Source organism: Ochotona curzoniae, unplaced genomic scaffold (assembly GCF_017591425.1).
Source record: "Ochotona curzoniae isolate NIBS_2020 unplaced genomic scaffold, NIBS_Ocur_1.0 patch60, whole genome shotgun sequence".
Taxonomy (NCBI): domain Eukaryota; kingdom Metazoa; phylum Chordata; class Mammalia; order Lagomorpha; family Ochotonidae; genus Ochotona; species Ochotona curzoniae.
Window position 1 is genome coordinate 156,982 of NW_024467040.1, and position 23,055 is coordinate 180,036.

The 23,055-nt window shown below is 40.4% G+C and overlaps 1 protein-coding gene across 1 annotated transcript in view; it reads left to right on the plus strand.

Annotated features, from left to right (window-relative positions):
* Positions 1–20,465, plus strand: part of LOC121168130 (coiled-coil domain-containing protein 141-like) — a 176,524-nt gene extending 156,059 nt beyond the window's left edge. The window contains exons 23-27 of the mRNA XM_040997929.1: positions 210–393; positions 3,254–3,366; positions 7,851–7,967; positions 17,320–18,170; positions 20,198–20,465. Of these exons, the coding sequence (XP_040853863.1) occupies positions 210–393; positions 3,254–3,366; positions 7,851–7,967; positions 17,320–18,170; positions 20,198–20,465 (1,533 nt within the window). The remainder of the gene's footprint in view (positions 1–209; positions 394–3,253; positions 3,367–7,850; positions 7,968–17,319; positions 18,171–20,197) is intronic.
* The last annotated feature ends 2,590 nt before the right edge of the window (positions 20,466–23,055 follow it).

Below are 23,055 nucleotides of genomic sequence, written 5' to 3' on the forward strand. Positions count from 1 at the left end.
TTAGGAAAATGAAACACATTCCCGTAGTTTTCCTTCTTATTTCTATCTCTACTGCCCAAATGTATATGTTCATGTTTTTATCTACTATAACCAAGAAAGTTTACCTAGATAAACCTAAAGTTTGAGGGTTCTAAAATATAACACTTTTCCTGGTTAACAAACTGGGGTATGGCGACTCTTTAATCTTGCATTATCTTCTTATCATGCAGTGTCACTTTTGGTATGAAGATGCAAGTGCCACAGTTGTGAGAGTTGGGAAATATTCCACAGAGTGCAAGACAAAGGAAGCTGTGGAAATTCTGCACCAGCAGTTCAAGAAGTTCATTGCACCCTCAGTGCCACAGCAAGAGCAGAGGATGCGGGAGGTTACTGACCTGACTCAACGCTTGTATGGTGAGCTCTCTGCTAAGGTTGCCAGCGCTTTGACATGGGACAAATCTGTATGGAAACTGACTTAACAGGGAACAGAGTGGCAAGTCTCCAGGTCCTCACTCAACTACCTAATCAGGGAATTAGCTTGGCGGGGGGGAGCAACTGGCCAGCAAACACAGTAAGGACCCAAGGGAGGAACTGCACAGCCAAAGGTAAAGCCTGCTGACTTAGCCACCTTCAGACACTCTCATTCTCATTTCTTTCTGTCTCCCCCTTCCTGTTCATCTCCAGGGTGATAAAGCCAGAACAGTACTCAGCTTATAAATATATACACTAAATCTGCTTTCCCAACAAAACGATTTCTAGTAAAATATACAACTATCCAGTAATACTTTAAGTTGGCATCAAGTTGAGACTGAAGTCTGTGGCCCTTTAATTTATATGAGGGTTTAGTTCACAGGTTTGAGAAAGAGTTGGAAAAGGCTCCCTTTGCCTTCTTCTTATGAAATCAGTGGGAAAACTCCAGTGTCGTCTCAGCACTTCTGCTCTCCTCTCCTTCATGGTTGGGAAGAACAGTGCTGTTGTCAGTTTTAAAAGCAAGTCCTACTTTCTGATAACAGCCCTGTGTAACATAGTCTTGGGTCTTTCCTGTGCCAGATTGCTCTGAGGAGTCATTTCTGTGTATTCCCTGCTGTTCTTCCTCTGAAACCAAGAACAATTCCCAGAAATGTGGCAGGTGCAGCCCTGAAAGAAGATAGCAGCAAGTGGTAGTGGGTGCTGTGCTCGGCTGCCTGTGACTGCTGCTGGGTCTTTCCTCTTACAACATGAAGCTCTGTGTCTGGATAGCCATAAAAATCTTTATTAAAGATTTATTATATGTATCATACTGTGTAATATTAGGATGAAATTACTCATGATTTTCTAATGAAACATTAAAATAATAAAATATACAGAGGAAGACATTTTGTAATGGGTTAAGCCGCTGCCTGTATCTGATATGGGTGCCAGTTCAAATCCTGGCTGCTCCACTTCTGATCCAGCTCTCTGCTAATGTGCTTAAGAAAGCAGCAGAAGATGACCCACTTGCTTGGGCCCCTGCACTTCTATGGGAGGGACACCCAGAAGAAACTCCTGTATCCCGGCTTCAGCCTGGCCCGACCTGAACTTTTGTGGGCAATTTGGGAAGTGAAAGAGGCCAGAAGGTAGTGGCGCTCTTGCTCTCTCAGTCTCTCTTTTACGCTGCCTCTCACTCCCTCTTCCTCTCTTCCTTTCCCATTCTTCTCCTTCCACCTCCTCTTCCTCTTTTTTTCCTCTGTCTGTAACACCGACATCCAAATAAATAAAGTTCTCAAAAAATAAAACATGATATAGATGGAAATATTGCTCACAATGAATGTGACATCTCCTTTTTGTTTTACTCTGTAAGTACACTAAAATATTATTGGAGAGTCTCACTCTGCTTCCATAACATTGTATACGTTTCATTCTCTCAAGATACTTTCATGCCATAGTATAAACACTTGTTTTCTATAGTGCAGGCAAGATAAGTATATTTTATCACTGTATTGAGAGGTACCTGTGCCATTTTAGGGCATGTAAGTACTCACAAGATTCCTATAATTTCCATCTCATCACACATAATCCTCTATCCTACTTTACATTCCTTGCTCTTTCAGCAGTTGACATGTTATGTGAGTAGAATCATTTGTCTGTTGTCTGGCTTTCCTTACTACAATGTAAGTTCCAGGAAATAAGGAATGGTGCCTATTAGTGCTTAATAACACGTGAAACACAAATGAATCATTGAGAGTAATGTGATTGGATACATGGATGGTGATTCTTCATCTGTTTAGGATGGAAACTATGGAATACTTTTTAAATTTTCCATCAAATTGGGGTACTTTAGGAATGTCACATCAACTCTTACTGCTTAATCAAGTATTACTGAACCCACCATTTTAATGCAAATAATTTATCAAAAACATTTTAAGGTTTTTTTTTAATGTATGAAGACATGCAGCTGACATAAAGACAAGTTAAATCTAGTGGTGTGCATTCAAGGATTGGCTTTTAAACCTAAAAGTCATGATACATTAAATGCAGTGAGGAGCTATGAAATGTGTTCATTAGCTTGCTAGGGCTGCCATGCAAAACACCACAGACTGGATGGCTTAAACAAGAATAATCTGCCTCACATTTCTGAAACCTGGAAGTTTAAGATCAAGATGGTTGGGTTACCTTCTGAGAACTCCTTGGTTTGCAAATGGCTACCTTCTTGTTGCCTCTTCTCTGTCATTTCTCTATGCTACCTTCCTGCCTAAGAAGGACACCAGTCATATTAGATAATTAGATAATATCAGAATCATGTTTCAAGATCTTATACATAAACACAGTTGCAGAATGACAACCTAGAAATTGGGACTTCAACATATGAGCTTGTTTGGAAGGCTACACTTCTTTGCCTGTAAGACTGTGTTCCACAGCTGCCCTAGGCTATGGAGTCAGATAGTGCTAGGTTCAGATCCCTATGCTTCCTATTAATGTTTGGGTCAGAAACTCCTTTAAGAGCCTGTGGCCTTCATTTACAAAATGTGGCTAGCAACAGGGCTACCAGGGGATGACATGAGAAAATGCACATGAAATGCTTAGTCATAGGCAAATAATAAGCTCTTGCGTACATTGTAGCTATTTTTGTTACTATCCACCAGAGAGAAAATCCAATCATGATGCTGGCATTTGAAGTGGACCTAGAATAGGAAGGAGGGTCTTGATAGCAAAAATCTAAAAAGTAAGGCTAGAGACAGGACATCATCAGAGGGTGTTTTTTTTTTCCTGCTAAGGATTTGACCTCTAAAAGCAGTTCTTTCTTTCCTCTGCCCAGGTGTGGAAGAAGGGCAGAAATATGCTGAGAAAATCATGGCAAAACATGAAGAGGTTCTTGAATCCATTAATGAATTATGTGGCTCACTGACAGAGCTTGAAGAAAAACTGAAGGTAATACCTTCTTCCTGGAATAAGCCTCTTCCAGCCACATAGATAAATAAAAGTTTGTGGATAAAATGTCTTCTGGTTATAAGATGTTCTGATACTAGTTCTCAATGATTGCACACTGATTTTTGAAGCTTTCTAACATAATTATTTGAGTGTTTCTCATAATTAATTCTGGTTATCATCATTGTGAAGAAAATCATTGCAGAGAATGGGAGCTTAAACACAGGGAAGGTATTTTACTTTCATTGTGTTAGATTATATGCTGAAAGATGAATATATTTCTGTTAGAAAAGTGAAGTCTGGCCTAAGTAGCCTTAGGTTTTTGTTCATAAATAATAGATATAAGCTTTTCCCCTCAATGTTAGGACATCAGAGAAATAAATCTTCAAGTGTTTTTGTTCATTGAACATTTAGCTTCATGGGACTATTAAACACTTCGTTTTCATGGAATAAACATAGGTATGAAAAGAATAGAGAAAATATTTATGTGTCTGTCTAGCAAAATGCAGTTAGAAGAGAAATGTGTCCATTGTTTTGGCTATGTCATATTAAAAACTGTTGTGATTAATGCTGTTATTGCAACTGACTGAAAAAGCTGGTTATTTAGGTGGGAGAAATTGCAAGGTAATTAATAACATAAGCTCTAGAGTACAGTACAGCTGCCTGGGATCTCAAATTATTAGATATGTGACTTTGGGTAAATTAGTAAAATCCCGTGAGTCAGTTTTCTGACCTACAAAATGGATCAAAAGACAGTCCTGAGAATTGAATATGAAGACACACAGGATTTCGTTGTGATCTTTAATGTTAATAAAATGGTTTTGCTGTCCAGAGCAGGATTGCATTTATGTCTATCATTTTTTCCTATGTCTGTGTCATAAGCATGAGTGACAATACTATTTCAAATGTACAAAGCTTTAATTGAGTACTGAATTATCCTTTTCCTTTGAATAACAATCTAGTATGAGCATTTAGCCTAGCAATGAAGATTCCAGATCTGGGTTCGAGTCCTGGCTCCAATGCTGATTCCAGCATCCCAATGGCAGATTTTGCAGAGCTAGCAGAGACAGACAGATCCTCTCTGCTGGTTCACTTTCCAAATGGCCACAACAGCCAGAGCTGAGCTGATATAAAGCCAAGAACGAGGAGCTTCTTTTGGGACTCCCATGTGGGTGCAGGAATCCTAAGGTCTATCCCCCACTTTTTCCAGGCTATACCCAAAAAGCTGCTCCATTGCAAGTGGAGCTGCTAGGGCACACATGGTATCCAGACAGAATGCTGGCAACATAGGGCAGAGGCTTAGTCCGCTTCACCATCTTGCCAGCCCCAAACTTTACCTTTTTAAACAACATTTCATGGGTTATCTTTGTGCCTGTTTTTCTCTTTATTTTCTGTCTTACAAGCCCACATATAAATTCTCCAAAACAGATCTGGGAAAATGGTTGTGAAATTATTAATGCCTCATATATCAAATTGTTTCATGTAAACATTGTATGATTGCCATTCTGCTGCTGTAGGAATGAATCATCCGTCTTACTCTGTCTTATTCAACATTTATCATTTCCTGTCCGCCCCGTCTTATCCACCAAGGCCCAGTGGTGTCTCCGTAAGGACACTGAGACTCACTGTTTCCTCTGCTCTTTGTTCTCTGTTGTCTGCAGGACCTTTCCTGTTCATTTTCTGAATTTTTAGCCTAATGAAATACGCTCTCCTCAAATGTTAGCCCTCCCTAGTTTTTCCAGTTCTTCCTGATAGACCATTTTCGAAGCCTCCCTTACATTAGTAGTCCCCACTCCTCCAGCACTTCCTGTAGCCAGGACTTAACTGTCTCCTTTTCCTTTCCAATCAAGTACTTGGATTATATCTTCTTTTTAGAAAAATGTATTTATTGTAGAAAAAAAAAACCACAAAGACCTTCCACCTGCGGGTTTGTTCCCCACATGCCTGCAACAGTCAGGCGCTCCATTCAGGTCTCCCATATGACTGGCAGGGACCCGAGTACTTGGGCTGTAGTAGAGTGCCTCCGCAGGTGCATTATCAGAGAGCAGGATTGGAAGTGGAGGAGCAGGGACTTAAATCAAGTCTCGGATTTGAATGTGGCCACCCCAAGCTGCAACTTAATCTTCTAGATCACAAGGTCAGCCCTGGATTCGCTTTTATAAAAACTGAGAGTCTTCTGATTACGCTCCCACCTAGCTAGAGGTTGAGCCAGAGGTTTAGCTAGAGGTCTAGCTGGAGGTCTAGCTGGAGGTGTACCCATTCTGCTAATGTTGTTTTATATTTGAAGTACTTCAGCATAGACTCTCCATTGCTTACCGAGAGCATCCCAGATTTGAGGATTTCCACTATTCTGAGGCTGACCACCTCTTTAAACCACTGTTTGTTCACTACGGCTTTTTTTTTATTGTTTTGTTTGTCCCCTTTGGTATAGAACATTCCTTCTCCTTAAAATTTAATTTATGTTCATGATTTTCTGTCTTTGTTCATAAACATTGAACCATGCCTGGAAACCAGATCCAAACAGGGCTCCTTCCAGAAGTCCTTAACTATTGGTCATTTGGACTGCCATAGGAAATGGCGGGGGGCGGGGAGAAGGTGAGAGCTAATAAACCACAGACACCTCATCCTCATAGTTTTGGGGATTAGGAAGGCCAAAGTCAATGTGTTACCCTATTTGGTGTCTCATGAGGGTCCACGTCCTCATAGATGGCCATCTTCTTACACTAATTGCCTTTGGCAGAGAGGAGCAGCCTCTTTTATGTAGGCACTGATCTCGTTCATGAGGACTTCCCCCCCCCCCCGCCCCCGTGCCCTAACCACACCCGCTTCAAAGACCTTGCAGCCTAACACTGTCACTGAGTGGGTGCTAATTTCCCGATAGGACTTTCAGACAATAATATCCAGATCATGATTATCCAATAAAACCACCACTACCATCCCATTCATTGTATTTGGCTGTACTGAACTAAACATTGGCCCAGCTAGGTTTAGTGTTCCACTAAACCATGGTAAGCTCTGGACTTCAGCTATCCAAGCAGGATCTTGAAAATGGGTTTTAACACTTGCAGAAAATGCACAAATAATGAATGCAGAGGGGGAATTATTCAGTAGTTCAGAAAAGTTTGATTTTGGTGAAGATAAAAGCAGGAAAAAGTCTCTGAGGAGAAAGAGGCATCAGTGCTACCTTTATGAGTTACAACCTCAACAAAAGCTTTTCAAATACTTAGAATTTTTATAGAGTTGTGCTGATCTGAAGCCAAGAGCCAGCAGCTTCTCCAAGTCTGCCTTGCAGATGCAGAGTCCCAGTGCTGTGGCCATCCTTTGCTGCTTCCCCAGGCCGTAGGCAAGGAGCTGGATGGAAAGTGGAGCAGCTGGAACCCATATGAGATCTTGGTGCTTGTACAGTGAGGATTTATCCACTGAGCCCTTGCAACAGGCCCTAAAAGGGTTTATGTATGTTATCTCCAGTGCTTTTTAAATTATTGTTATTTTAGTAGTGAAGAAGAAAAATTCAAGGAGAATAAAATTGCTTCACTTGGGGCCTGCTGTCAGGTAGCAGTAGATTTGACTTTGAAGTTATATCTAATTCAAAATCCAGCATTCTTTCTATGACAGCTACCATTTTGGAATCAGATTTTGAGTGTGTTCTAAACCCGAATGACTCATCCAGTAATACAAACCAGCTTTGTTTTAGAATTGAAACTGAAAGTGGAACCTCCCAATGACTGTGTCTCTCCAGATCCTGTGATGGCATAGCCCCTTTCCTTGGATGGACAGACCTGTTTCTTTAAGACTTTTGTAGTGGCCATGTTCCAGCTGGGATAGAGAGCTTTCTACTGCAGTGTAATCACCATCCTAAACTAGAATGTTCTGTCTCTCGGCATTTACATAGCTGCTTTTACCTTGACAGTGTTTCCTCAGCTCTCAATCATAAATAAAGCTGAGCCTTGTGAAATGCAGGAATAATTCGGCTCTGCCTACAGGGGCAGCCTGTGTCTTCAGCTGTCTCTTTTCTTTACCAGCCCAAGTGACATTGCCTTTGTGTTTTCAAGAGCTTCCCAGTTTCCTTCTGCAGACTCTTTGAATCTCATACCCTCTTCTCCACCGGAGACCTTTAATCATTTCTCCCTCCTTCCTGCTTCCCTGGCTCTCCCACTGCTTTCAACTTGCATGCACCATGCTTCCTTTCCCTAGAGAGAGTGCCGGTCACAGCATCCTATTGTAATGATTCCTTTTTTTCCTGATGGGTTTTTGAACAACCAATTTTAGCTGGCAAGAAACTTTATTAAAGTGGGAGGCAGGAAGGGAACTGTGAGCATGAAGGGATAATTGTAGAGATCACATCTCAGGTGTACATCAATCTCTCCTGGAATACGTTTGTTGAAAGGTTGCCAGGAGCCCAGGTTTTTCTTCCAGGAGGTTTAGTGCATGGCACTGTTCTCGCACCTATTCTGGCCCAGGCTTTTATTAACCACCTCTTTGTACAGCAGGGAGATGACTTAAAGATGAACCTAAATTTGGAAGATGTCCACAATGATTGCATTGACTTGTTAAAGGAACCAGCAAGAGAGAAGCAGACAATGTTCAAAGGAGGAAAGAGTCAGGTAAAAAAAAAAAAGCTATTTAAACTCAGCTATTTCACACTTCTGATTAGAAATTTCTTTTTTTTAAAGATTTATTTATTTTTATTGGAAAGGCAGATATACAGAGAGGAGGAGAGACAGAGAGGAAGATCTTCTTTCCAATGATTCACTTCCTAAGTGGCCGCAAAGGCTGGAGTTGAGGCAATCTGAAACCAGGAGCCAGGAGCTTCTTCCAGGTCTCCCACACAGGTGCAGGGTCCCAAAGCTTTGGGCCATCCTTGACTGCTGCCTGATGCCACAGCAGAGAGCTGGATGGGAAGCAGGGCCGCCAGGATTAGAACTGGCGCCCATATGGGATCCTGGCGTGTGCAAGGCAAGGACTTTAACCACTGCCCTATTGCACCAGGCCCAAGAATTTCTTTCAGTCATTGTATTTTGGATAATGAAAGGGTGGGAGGGAATTGCAGTGTTTTTATCTGTGTAAACCCAATCATGAATGCAAATACACTGTGACTTTCCTCCTGCCTTCCTCCTGGCTACTCTTCACTTAGCCTTTGCATCTCCTCCTCTTTGCCTGTGAGCCCCTCCCACTGAGTGTCAGAACCCTACCACCTCGCCGTGGTATTGAAATAGCCATTCAAGTGCCATTGTGTTCCCCCTAATCACTTCCATTTATTCTACCTGCAACTGCCTTTCCTTTATTTTTAAAATTTTTTATGATTTAAAAAATTCAGTTTTAAAAGCTTGGAGAGATTAATCTTCCATCCTTTTTGTCTATTCATATTCAACGTAGCTTCAAATTTGCCTCTCCCTGTATGTCACATTGCCAAATTATGACTTTTATCATTTATCTATTGTAAAAAGCTGGGTGCATGAGATAATAGATTGCATTACTTTCCCATTGAATCTGCCTCTAATGTTATATTCCTAGGCACATGCATTGAAGCATAGAATCCACAAGGAACACATATAACCTAAAGTATTTGAAGAAATGTTTCAACTAACCCAAACCTTGTGCATTTATAGATAAATTAGAAGGGAACAAACCCTGTAAATACAACATGTTAGTGTATAGCATGATTTCAAAAGCATGGCAGAAATTGCAGTGTCCTTATGAACTTTTGGCATTGGTTGCCTATCCCTATTCATAGAAGCAGGACTATAAATAGCACTTGACTTTTTGCTCTGCCACGTTTGCCTGATCCCCCTATTTCAACTGGGATGCTACAGGAACAATAGTGCTACCATTACTCTCAAGTTTCCTCAGTTAATGAAAGGCAGATCTTGTAACAACTGAATTTAAAACCGGTAGACAACAGCCAAACAAATAAAACCCATTCTTATTTATTGCTGCAGTTATTGCATAGAGAAACATTTATCACTGAGGTTTAGGGAGTTCTTGCAGGATTTTTCAGTAGGTTCTTTTTTTTTAAGGACTTCTTTTTTTTTAATTTCATTTCATTTTATGACACAGTTTCATAGGCTCTGGGATTCCCCCAACCCCTCCCTGTACCCTCCCCCCATGGTGGATTCCTCCACCTTGTTGTAGTAGTACAGTTCAAATCCAATCATGATTCCTTCATTGCAAGCATGTACCAAGCATAGAGTCCAGCATCTTATTGTCCAGATAAATTCAACAGTTTCTCAGGGAGACCATCTCTGGTCTGAAGGCAGAGCTGGCAGAGTATCATCCTTTCCAATGAAAAGCCACAACATAACATCAACAACAATTTACAACACTATGGAGTTAATTGACATGATATTGAGTAACCAATATGTTAGAAAATGCAAGTTCTTAACCACATCCCGTGATTACTTCATTGACATTTCAATTTTAGTTTATACACAACCAGCTGCTCTGTACCTTAAAATGGCTATAGGGTACTATTCAGCTGTCTCGTGTCTATTTTCATTTTTATATTTAGCAGTTTATAGTATTGAAGCATAATTTTTACTGAACTTGGCAAATTTTAGGATAGTCCAAACTGGCTTATAACTCTAACAAGGCATATGTCAACAGTTGAGGCGCAGAACAGTTTTAGGAGGGGTGTGCAGAGAAATCTTCAATACCTTAGTGAGGAGTAACTGATCTTTGTGTCCTACCTAGTAAGGTATATGTGAGTCCAAGCTGACCGTTTCCTGTCTGGTTCTAAGCTTTCCTTATTGGTCTCTGTCTATCTAATCTAATTTTATTTGGTGGGGGGTGGCTCCAGAGCGACCCTGATGGTCATTGCAAGAGAGGGTGGGGATCCAAAGTTGGAGCTAAGTAAGGACCAGAGAAAGCTCCCCTCCCAAGTCCTGAAGGGAATTTACTGTTCTTTCATTTCTGAGGTTCACTCAGGGCTCCCGGTATTGTTCCAGTAACATTAGATCCTGTGAGGAAGGATCTGGGCATCTTCCATCCCATGTGGGAGATCTGAAAGGGAGTGGATGACCTCAGAGTTCTTGGCCTACAAGGGCAGTCCAATTCCCCGTGGTCTCCTTGGCAGTTGGGATATAGCCCTTGGTGCCTGTACTGATAGTCCTTGGTGAGGATCCAGGAGTCTTCGGGGCTGGGATACAAGCCTCCTCCTGTCCCTCTGCTCCACTCTGGGGTCCCCTGCTACTCTGTGCATATGATCTCCTGTCTCCCTGTTCCACGCTGGGGTACCCCCCCACTCTGTGCATATGACCTCCTGTCTCCCTGCTCCACGCTGGGGTACCCCCCCCCCACTCTGTGCATATGACCTCCTGTCTCCCTGCTCCACGCTGGGGTACCCCCCCCACTCTGTGCATATGACCTCCTGTCTCCCTGCTCCACGCTGGGGTACCCCCCCACACTCTGTGCATATGACCTCCTCTCCCCCTGCTCCACTCTGTGCCCCCCCACCACTCTGTGCATATGACCTCCTGCTAAGAGGTTGTCAGGATCACTCAGTAGGTTCTTTTCTGCAGATGAAACCCATCCCAAGGTCTAGTACAATTATAGAAACACCCATCAGCAAGTTCCCTTAAGCAGGTTCCTTGATTTTGTGGTATGGCCATGAACTACTTAAATCCTGGTCCTTTCCAAGCCAAAGTAAAGCTACCTGTCTTTGGTCATCTTGTTGGGTCTTAGTCATATTAGATTCTCCTTGATTACTCTGATTGCTCTAAATCAGGGTTTCTCAACCTTAGCGTTCTCAAGGTATTGGTCAGAAAATTTCATTGTGGACTGTGCATCAGCTGCTTTGGCCTTTCCACATAGATGCAAGCAACACCATTACCAATTAGGGCCTTCAAAACACCTATAGACATTTCCAAATTTCTCCTGGGGAGTAAGGTCACTGCTGACTGAGAATAAGAATAGTTGGTTAGAATGATGAACAATAGGAGCCAAGTTTCAAGGTGAAACAGGTGAGGCTACCACCTGGGCTGACTGTTCTGTTTCTAAACTAGATCCATGATGATATGCCTGGGAATAAAACAGACGATGGCCCAAGTACCTGGGCCCAACCACACATATGGGAGCCATGGATGGAATTCCATGCTCTGGCTTCAGCTCAACTGTTACAGTCATTTGTGAAGTGCATCAGATGAGGGAAACTTAATTGATCTCATTTTCTCTCTCTCCCTCCCTCCTTCCCTCTTTCTGCCTTTTCATTCTGCCTTTAAAATAAAATCTTTTGAAAATGCTGAAAAATGTTATTGAACATATTACATGTTTTCTAAGTTTCTAGAAGTTCTAAATCAAACATCATAGTATTAATTCTATTTAATCATCAGCATTTTCCAGGTACATTTACTAGAAGATATATTAAAACAAAATTATGACTACCTAAGAAAACATACTCATTTATACTTAATGAAAATATTTTTCTTGTTTTCATTTCTTTTCTTGCTGAAGGCCCGGATTGCTTTAAATTTTTTAAAAAATCTGCTTTCATAAAAAAATCTTTTATCTTAATATGAATTTAAAAAGCAGATCATCAATCATTTAGTATGAAGGTGAAGGTCCACAATTAAAGCTGTCAAGAATTCTCTTTGGCAGCGTTTCACATACATGTTCTGGCACAGTCAGTACCGACAGCATAATGAGAGGGTGGCAGGAGTCCTTACTTTTAAGCAGATCATTCACATTTGCCCTCTTTTATTTTCTCTATTATTTATATATAGGTCAGATATAATGATTCCTCAAAACACTATGTGGGCAGACGACAAGAAGCGCCAAGTCAAGGCTTTTCTAAGAATTCCTGTACTCATTTCTGAAACTCTAAGTGATGTTAACCTTCCTCAGAAAATTATTAAGAAAGACCAGTTCCACAGAAGTGTTACAAAAATAGGTTTGTGTAAATAGGACATTTATCCTGGAGATAGCAATGTGCTTCTTGTTTGCCTGACCCAAAATGCAGCAGGTGGAATTAGGCAACTCAGAACATACCATGAACACAGCCTGGCTGACAAATGAGATGCTTTTATCCCCAAGGTGGGTGCTGAAGCTAAAGCCAGGAATACCTGGAAATTCCTGAGACTAAGTGAAAATACACTGGCTATTACAGCTACTTGGGGAATGAACCAGTGGATGGAAAATATTTCTCTGTGTAAATCTGCCTTTCCAATAAAAATAAATAAATCTTAAAAAAAAAATAGAGATACAGAATGTGAAGAGATTCACTTAAAGTCAAGAAACGAGTTAGTGTTTGATGTCAATATCTAAAGTTGGAGCATTGTAGTGTTAAAAAGGAAATTAACAATAATCTATTCTCTGATGAGATAATTTTCATTCCACAAAGTCACACACATGAAAAAGACCAAATTTTCTTGAATTTCTTCCATGTCCCTTTTCTGCAATACCAGAAGGGAGCTCTAAAAAACTGTTGCACATAAATAAGCTACCATGAGACTGTAGCTTGCTATGTCAAACCTTTCTGTTTGCTGTTCATTGCATGTGAGCATTCACAAAGCAGTTCTGTGGAAGCATTTGTGTGTTTCACGATGCAGTGGGGTGCTCCCATCAGACTAAGGAGGGGACAGTCTTTGGCAGGAGGGAGGAAACTTTCCGGAGACCCTTGATTTGGAAACTGGAAGGAAAAAATTCATTCTTCTTCTTTTTTTTTAAAACCACATGTCCTTTCCCTTCCCTTTTACTCTGCCCATGCCGAGTGTCCAAAGGTACCAAATCACCTGTTGGCTGCTCAAGGTTCCCCACTAAAAGCCTACTGCAGGAATGCTTTGCATTAGACTAACTCTGGTAGTCAATGTCATCCTAGTTTACAATAATCTCCTTAAATCTTAATTATCCTCAAGTAAGGCTATTTGTTATGAAGGTATTTTAGAAGGTAAAGTCTTGTAGTAGCCTTTAAATTTATGATGTTGGTGCTTCACCATTCTATGAACTTTGAGAACTAGTTCTGACCAATTAATTGGAGAGATGGTAAAATATTCTTGTGTTCTTCCTTCTATATACTTTGTCTGCCAACATAGCAGTAACTGAAAATCCAAATGATTATGACGATCAGCAGAAATGAAAGTTTGGAAATCCCGACAAAGACTAAAGGTTACATTTGTGGGATCAATCAGACAGTTATTGATCAGAAGATAAAAATATAGATGCAATCTGTGAGGGAGAAAATTATATAAAGAAAATAAGGGAATTTAAAGACTGTATTATTCATATGTTTAGAAGTTAAGCAAAGAAAAGGCATTGGCAAAAAGACAGAAACAGCCATGGGAATCACAGAAGGAAGCTGAGATATGTTTTGGTGAAATAGGTCAGAATTTTCCAATAGTTTTGTTAGAACTTATCAGACTATCACACATGTTCTCCATCTGTATTGAGATATCCAGACTTGTTTGTTCCAAATAAGGCACTTTTTATCTGAAAGTAAACATCTCATGATTCAGAGTTATGGAGGGAGGAATATAAATAGTATGTATGTGCACTGGAACATTCCTTTCATCATCAAAACCTAGATAGATCTACAAAACTCTGATTTTTTAAAGATGTATTTATTTGAAAGGCAGAATTGGAAATATCAGGAAACACAGACAGATCTTCTATCCTCTGGTTCACTCCCCAAATGGTCTCAACATCCAGGGACTGGGCTAGACCAAAGCCAGAAGCTTCTTCCTGGTTTCCCAATGTGGGTTAAGGAGCCCAAATGTTGGACCATTCTCTGCTGCCTTCCCAGGAAGGGAGCTGGATTAAAAGGGGAGCGGCCAGCACTTCAACCAGCAAACATATGTGATGTTTTCATCATAGGTATTACCTTAATATACCAAGCCACAATGCCAACTCCTGGGTGATTTTTAAAAGCCATTCTATAGTAATGTGTAATTCCTTAAAAACTTAAGAGCTTATTTGAGGAGATGGACTGCAGTTCCAGGAGGCAAATGAGTTTACTTGAAGTAAAATTAAAATTAAAATTTTTGCATGAAAGATGGTTAAGTTAATGGGTCCACAGGCGTAGTGTGTTGTAATTTCAGAAAGTCACTTGAGTGACATCTTGGTAAAGTTACAGTTATACACGGGAGTGTTAAGTAGTTCATCAATGTTAACCTGGAAGATAACCTGCCTTAGGGAGATGTCTGGCTTTTCTCTACACTCTGCAGTAGATACTGTAATCATTGGTGTTAATGGACTGAGGAATTAGAACATTTTAATTGACTAAGAACTTAATGAATGGTTCCCTGTGTTTCTTACAAAAATAATAATAAAAACTATACAACCACTTTAAGAAAAATGTATACTATAAATCAAGGAGATGACAATTATATTGATTACTTCCTATCTGAATAGTAAATAAATTTTACAAACCAATTTTGAGGGAGGGCATGAATTAATAACTTAAAATGTTTTCCAAAAAAAGACTTGAGAAAATTATCTCTGTTATTGTTAGTAGAAATTGTCTGATAGTTTGATTTTCTGTGAAAACTACTTCTGTATTTGAAGGAGTGTACTAGGTTAAAAAAGAAGAAGAATCAAATGAAAACATTCCCAAGTAGTTGTGCTTGCTCTAAGACTTGCTACTCCAACACATGGTAGCACAGATAACCACAGCCATACCCTACAGCGCTTTACAGGCTCAGAATTGTTCCAGGCGTGCCCTGTGTGTGGAAGACAAATCAAAGGAGAGGGCCTCAGAGAGACAGAGCTCACCACCCTATGTTCCTAATTCTAAGACTTCACTTAGATGAACCAGTTCCTCCCCAGTAGGGACTAAGTGGGGATAATGGCTTGGAACTTCATTCCAGTTTCTTCCCTAATCTTGGAGTAAAAGTTAAGGCACTTTCAAAACCTTTCTCTTGTGGAAGGAGACACAGGTTCATTAGTGAATGGTCTGCTCAGGATGACCATCCAGCACCCCTGCATCTAGTGAGGAACTTTATTGTCCAGTAGGAATCAGGTCTCCCAGAAGGTGAGTCAATGATGAAGCTTCCAGGAGCTGAGGCAGAAGGGGAGCAGGAGGTATTTGGGACAAACAAAACAGTCCAATTATAGGACCAATTCTCCACTCATTTCAAGAGTTGTTAAAGTAGGAAAGCAATTAGCTGCTTCTGTGTCTCTCCAGGGGGCGGATGGAGAAGCACTGGAAGGAGCTGTGGGAAGGCAGATGTTTGTTAAATGTAGGAAGACAGTCTTTAACACAGGAAAACATAAAAGTCCCAAAGGAAGCACGTATTTACAGAATCTCTTAAATAGAGGCTAACAGAATGCTGTAGAAGAAATTCTTAGGTTGAATAGGTGCTTGGAATCAAAGTTCCAAAGAGAAAGAAAATGAAAACTGTATTTTCAGAAAGAGATCTCAAGGAAGGGCAAGCTGAGCAATGGTAGGACAGCATAAGGAAGATGCAGCATTCCCACTTGGCATGTAGTTGATATAAACACACACACACACACACACACACACACACACACACACACAGGACTTATAAGAAGTGTTGGGTGTTATTCCCAACTTTTAAACTTCTACTAAATGGTTGATGGAAAGCACTTGCTCTAAGCCGAGTTTGCATTTTCTCTGCAGACAAGTCATCTCTTAGGTATAGTAGAACATCATTTTGCTTCCACTCTTCAACCTGAAAACATTGATCTCAAATATCACTTATAAAGTTTATGTGAAAAGCAAGCCAAAGGGCAGCAGTTCAAAACTCAAAGTGAAGCCAAGATGTAATTTTCCTATGTTCATGTAGCAGCTGATGGACAAAAATCAATGCATGCTATTTAAGTAACAATGCCTCAGAATGCTAATAAAAGAAACAGAAAGAAACCATAAAAGAAGCAAGTTAATGAGGCATCTTTGTGTTTCATTCTTCCTCTGAGACTGTGGCAGAAAGGACATTTAAGCCTCTTTTCAAACCATAAATGGATGAACTAGTGGGTCGAAATTGTGCCATTCTTGGTTCCCGTCAGTGTCTGCATTCTGTGTGGGACACAGATAAGTGGTACGTGGTCCTCTGTTGCATAGAGACATGATCTCTGGTGAAGGGAGATGATGTGTGATTGTTCCATTAATATCTACTTTCCCAACTGGACTATCATCTCCATGTGTAAAGAATGTAACTACTTTTACTATTTTATTCTTCTGACACCTACCATGGACCTAGCATAAACTGGTTGCTTAGTAAGATTTTTTTCAATCAAAGAAAAAAGAAACGGAAGGACTTTATGAAGGAAAAGACAATCTGGAGTGAAGAATGGCTTTCTTTAGGCAGGACCTGGAGTTGCCAAATTTAGGGGAGAAAGTAGTCAATTGGGGGAGAAAATGTGTCAGGCTATGGGACGAAGGTGAATGGGAAGTCAGTGTTTAATGGACCCAGGGATTCAGTTTGGGACATTGAAAAAGGTTCTAGAGGCAGGTGGTCACACAACAGTGTCCATGCGCTTAATGTCACGAACTGTATACTTTAAAATGGTTAATTCAGTTTATGTATTTTTTAGCTTTTTTTTTTAAAAGAAAGGGTTTCTTGAAAGAGAAGACAGGTTATTCTGGGAGGATACAAGAGACTACCTAACAAAGACTAGGAGAAATTCCATTGTTTGGGAACTATAGTCACATGGAATACAGTCACAAAGGAAACAGAATGTCTGGTGGAGGGTGTTCCCCAGGTCATGGCATTGATCCATTCCAACCCCACCATGACGGAAGAAAACAAGGGCTTCCTCCAGTGTGACTCACAAGATCTGACACTTTGCCCTCACAGACTTGAGGTCAGTTGAACAGGTTTCTTAGTGGGGTGATGGGACTGTTGTCAGCAGAGATGGCCCATCGGTGCCAGACCCTACAACTCTTGTGGCAGCCTGTAAGTTTTATCTCCTGTTTGTTTCCTCTAGTTGTCTGCTGCTGTGTTTCGCTCTTGTTGGAACCTGGGAAAAGAAAAGCACTAATACCACCATGGGTTTTCTCTCTTAAAGGATCATGTGCAAGTGGCTGATGTTTGGGCCGTGGACAACACAGGGGAAGAGAAGCTTCCACAGCACCTGGAGCAGCTGTCCTCCGCCAAAGAAGGTGGCCTCCACGGCCTCCCCCTGCCTGAGGATGTGCCGTCGGGAGAAGAATATGAGTGTGTCTCGCCTGATGACATCTCCTTGCCCCCACTCCCGAGAAGCCCAGAGTCCCCCCTTGTGCCCTCTGACATGGAGGTGGAGGAGCCCCATGGCCTTCATTCCCCCAGCCTTCCCATCAGCAGCTGTCAGATGCAGACAGGGGCCAGAAGTCCTGGGCAGACCCAGGAATCTGTTCTTCCTCCACCTGCTGCTTTTGCTGATGCATGCAATGATAAGGGTGCAACATTTTCAAGTCATTTTGACAAGCCTGGTCCCCAGTTCAAATCTGAGCCCCCTGTAACCTCAGGAAGATCTCTGGAAAAGAGTGTTGCTTTGTACAAATCCCACGCTAAGCATCCTGAAAGCATGCCAAGGGAAGTGCATGAGAGGGCCTCCCAGCAGCACCCTCAGGCTCAGGGAAGTGTGGGTCAGATGCATGCTGATAATAACGGCACTAAAACCCAAGAACCAGAGCAGCTGCATGCTGCCTCTGACACGACCTCCAGCCTCAGCTTTCAATCCAGCTCCAGCCGGGGATGTCAGAGGCAAGTGGTTCCCCAGGAAGAAGTTAGAAGCACAGCAGCAAAGAACCACGTGGTCAGCCTAGCTGGCCAGGCTCCTAACTTCTCCAGGCTCCTGTCTAATGTAACTGTTGTGGAAGGTTCTCCAGTGACTTTGGAAGTTGAAGTAACAGGATTTCCAGAGCCTACACTGACATGGTGGGTAGCCTACAATGACAAACCATAAATAGAAACACATAGAACCTCTAAGAAAAAATCATTTTGTGTGTACTAATATAAAGGTTTAGGGTTAGCTGGCTAACATTCTATGGCACTGCAGTTCTGCATGATTCTCACTCACACACCCCAACTCTCTTTAGTAACAGCATGGCTAATATCTCCAAGAAATAAGTAGCCATCTAAGATCATAATTTAACAAACTCCAAAAGTACTGTAAGTTGATTATGCTTGTTTTTATTTCCCTTTGTTGTTCAACATTCCACAATTTTAAAGAGTGGCTTGCAATTCTTTCCCCTTGTCTCTTTCTACAGAAGCCTGGAAATTTCTTGATTTCACCTTCCATGTACAACAAAGCACAAGAATTTGAGTTTTCCCCTTTCATTTAGCAATTTCATCTTTTCCATCTTTTCAACAGTGTTACACTTGCCACCCTTCTTAATAATTGTTTGGTTTACTAAGATTTCTTTTTATAAATTTCTTCAACGTGACGAGTGGTATAAAATAATTCTTTCACAGTTATTCCAGGTAACAGGTAATAAACCCATTTTGGAAAGGTGGTGCAATAGCTGAGCTGTGAAGATCATGATTTCACTCTGCATACTTCATTTTCTAGCCTATTTGTTTTGGTAAAAGTAAAGTGTATATTGCTTTCAGTACTGTTAGTCATAACAAAAACAGTCCCGGCTTTTTCAATGGAGCATTACTTTGAAACACTTAGGCATTCTTTTTTTGTACTTAAGTAAATTCATTTGAGAATAGATTTATGAGTATGTGAGAGTGTGGCTATAAAATACTTATAAATTGCAATCATGGTGTGTGCTGATTGATGATATTCAAAGTGAATTAATTACTTAAAGAAATTATGGGAAAAAAGTGTTTTCCCAAATTATAAAAGCAGCAGCACATGTGCTGGAATGCAGACATACAATTTGTTTTATTTTGTTTTTTTTCCCAACTGCATGTTTTTGTTTTTGTTTTTTACAGATCAGAAAGTTTTATTTATGAATTGAAAAGATATTTAATGCATAATTAAATATCAGTTCACCTCAAAGAAAAATGTTGTCTGAAGTGTTTCTTATTTTTGCTCACACATAGAAGCAACTTGGTTAGTATGTATCATTGAAAAGCTGCTCAAGCACTGTGAAAAAAAATTAAGTTGGAATTCTACCTAGTTTGGCAATTAACAATAGATAACTTATTATGGGATCGTTCTTAAAATGCAAAGAAAAATAAAAAATCACTTAGGCAGTGAGGACAGGGAATCATTTTTGTTTGCTGTAAGTTCTTATATGGAATCATGGGTATATAGAAATAGAATCTAGAATATACAAAATAAAGTATTTGCTTTATTAAAAGCAGATCAGTGCTCTCATTCATAGTAAACTTTTGATGTCCGTGACAATCAAAATCCACTCGTATAAATACCTTTTCAAAGGTAGTTAGGTTAATTCAGTTCATTCACAACAATCGAATGAGCATGTTACCCCAGGAAGTGGTGTTCAGGTAGCTTGCTTACCATAGCACTTTGGAACTGTGGTGGGAATCTTGTGGCATGGACATACTGGGGCAGGCGAGTCTCCCTCCAGTACAGATTCCAGGGAGTTACCAGCTGCCATTTCATAGCTGTCGGAAGAGTGAAGCAGACCAGTTGTAAGTGTGCGTTTTTACACTCTGGGTAATTGTTGCCATAAGCAAATACTAGCCCCATGTGTCCAGATGGTCTTGTTTTTGAAGAGTAGCTGGAATCTGAATTTCCAAATGCAAAATTCTAACTGTTAAGTGTTATCAAAAAATTCAGTTTCTAAATCCACGGTCTGAGCAAGTCACACTTGCTGCCAGTGCCAGCCTCTGCCTGGGTGACAAATAGGCCCCCTGGAAGCAGCAAAATCCCTACTGACACTAGTGAGTGCTGCCATGGTTATGGGGCTCTGGGCCATTGTTTTTAGCACTTGGGAATTATGCAAATCGACTGTCTTTCTGACTGTAAAACCGACTCTCTACTTCAGGTACAAGAAGGGCCAGAAACTGTCTGCAGATGAGCACTTGCAGGTTGTACACAAGGAGACAAGGCATTCGGTGTTCATTCCGAAGGTATGCGAGGCAGATGCAGGTCTGTATGTGGCTCGGGCCCAAAATTCCAGTGGAGCTCTCTCTTCCCAGGCCATCCTCCATGTGACAGGTAACAGCAGGCCACCCATCACAAGGATAAACTGGATAACGCTCGGTGTCCTCTACCTTACTGTCTCCTTAATACACTGGCTACTCACTCAGTAACTGCTGTTGACATGAATGGACATTTTCCTTGCTACCTGGAGGGGCAGTACAATTGTTTTGCACAAAACATTCCTGCACAAGTGTATTTGTTCTCTGGCTATCTTGTTTATTTGGCTAATACTACCTAGGGAAAACAAGCAAATGTTCTGTAGTATTTAATGTATTTGAGAAAAGTTACAGTGAGTGAGGTTTTCTAGAAGGCTATGTGCACAATATAATCTATAGCAAAACTATATCACACTTATTGCTGCCTGATACTTTAAATCATGTAACAGTTTAATTACCGTGTAAGAATTGTACATGTTAATGGATTGTTATGCAATGTTTCAGTAGTTGTATACAGTCTAAAGTGATCAGATCAGGCCATTTGCATTTCCGTTTATCTAGCTCATGGTTAGAGCCGGACTAGCTCTTCTCTTTCAGTTCCTTAATCAGAATGTAATAGATTTTTGTGAGCAACAGTCACCCCACTGTGCTGTGGTACACTAGAGCTGATTACTTCTAATTGTGTCATGTTTTCCATTATCCATTCCACCCACATCCTTCCCAGCATCTAATAATCACTAGTGCAGGTTTAGATTTTCTTAAATCTCCACATATGAGAAAGAACATGTGGTATTTGTTTTCTGTGTGTGTTTACGGCTTGCATCACTTAACATAATGACTTCCTGTTCCATACATTCTGCTGCAAATGTCAGAAATTCATTCTTTTTGTTTTAAGATTTACTAATTCATTTCAGAGGCACAGTTGAGAGAACAAGAGAGAGAGAGAGAGAGAACCTTCTACCCACTACCTCATTCTCCAAATGGCAATAACAGCTGGGAGTGGGCCAGTTCAAAACCTGAATGGGCCTGGAGCTCCATTTAGGCCTCCCAAATGGGTGACAGGGGCACAACTGCTTGGGTTAATTTCTACTGCCTTTTCAGGCACATTATCAGGGAGCTGGATTAGAAGTAGGGCACTCAGGAGTCAAGTTAGTGCCCACAGGGGAGGCCTACATTATAGATGACGATCTAACTCTGCACCACAGTGCTGGCCTCAGGAAGCTGATATGACAGAATAATATTCCGTTGTATGCCACATCCATCTGTTGAAAGGTTGAATCCATATCTTCACTGTTGCAAATTGTGCTGTAGTGGACCTGGGAATATAGTTGCCTTTTTCATGTGCTCGTTTTATTTTCCTTGAGTACCTTCCTAGGAGTAGAATGGCTAAACTGTATGGTAGATTTATTTATAGTTTTCTGAGCAGCCCCCATACTGTCCTCCACACTGCTTGTGCCAATTCACATTCCCACCAATGAAGTATAAAGTTTCTTTTCCATGTCTTCACTAGCCTTTGCTATTTTTTGTTCATTCCAACTGAAACAAGATGATATATCATTGCAGTTTGCAAAGGTATCTCACTGATGCCCCTGATATTGAATATATTTTTGTTGGCCATTTTTTTGTGTGCTGAATATTTTTTTGTATTTTTGTGCTTGTTACTTTGTGAAATGACTATCTAGATCTTTTTGTCCAATTATCTACTCACTGGATTATTTGATTCTTTGTTGTTTTAAAACATTTCTAACAGATTCTGGTTACTAATTACTTGTCAGATGTGTAGTCCAAATATTTTCTCCATTCCATTGTTTGTTTCTTCATTCTTTTCGCTATTTTTTTTTAATTTTTTTGCTGAGCGAAGGTTTTAAGTTTGATACAATCCCATGCATCTAGCTTTAGTTTTGTTGCCTATAATCTTTGAGATCTTACCCCAAATTTATGCTTACATTAATGTCCTAACCTTCTTCTATTTTTTTTTCTTCTACTAGTTTATAGTTTCTAATTTTCCATCTACAATTTTGATCTATTTTGAATCAACTTTTATATAGAGTGAGCAATAAAGAGGACCTGGCTTTAGCCATCTGCAAATGAGCATGCAGTTTTGCCAGCACCATCTATGGAAGAGACTGTGCTCTCTCAAGTGTGTACTTTGGTTCTTTTGTTGGGAATGAGTTAGCTCTAGCCACTGGGATTCATTTCTGGAATCTCTGTTGTGTTTCATTAGTCTAAGTATCTGTATTTATACCACTAGCATGCTGTTTTCATTACAATAACTCTGTGCTGTGACTTGAAATCATATATTATTATGGCTCCAGCTTTGTTCTTGTAGTTCAAGATTGCCTTTGCTACTCAGGGGCTTTTGTACTCAATATTAATTTAAGATCTTCTTTCTGTTTCTGTGAATAATATCATTGGTGTCTTGATGGGCATTGCATTGGATCTCTATTGCTTTGGGTTGTATGAACATTTTAATAATAATAATCTCCCTCTCTGTGATCATGAGAGATCTTAATGTGTGTGTGCGTGTGTGTTCTACAATTTGTTTAATTAATATTTTGTAATTGTCACTGTAGGGGCCTTTCAAATCCTTGAGAAAATTTATTCCAAAGTATTTTTATAGTGATTATGAGTGGGATTGCTCTTATTAAACAATTGCTAGTAAGTTCATTATTGGTGCATAAATGCTACTGATTTTTGCATGTTAATGTTGTATACTGCTACTTTACTGAATTTTTATTCCTCTTGTGACGTCTACATGTTTTTG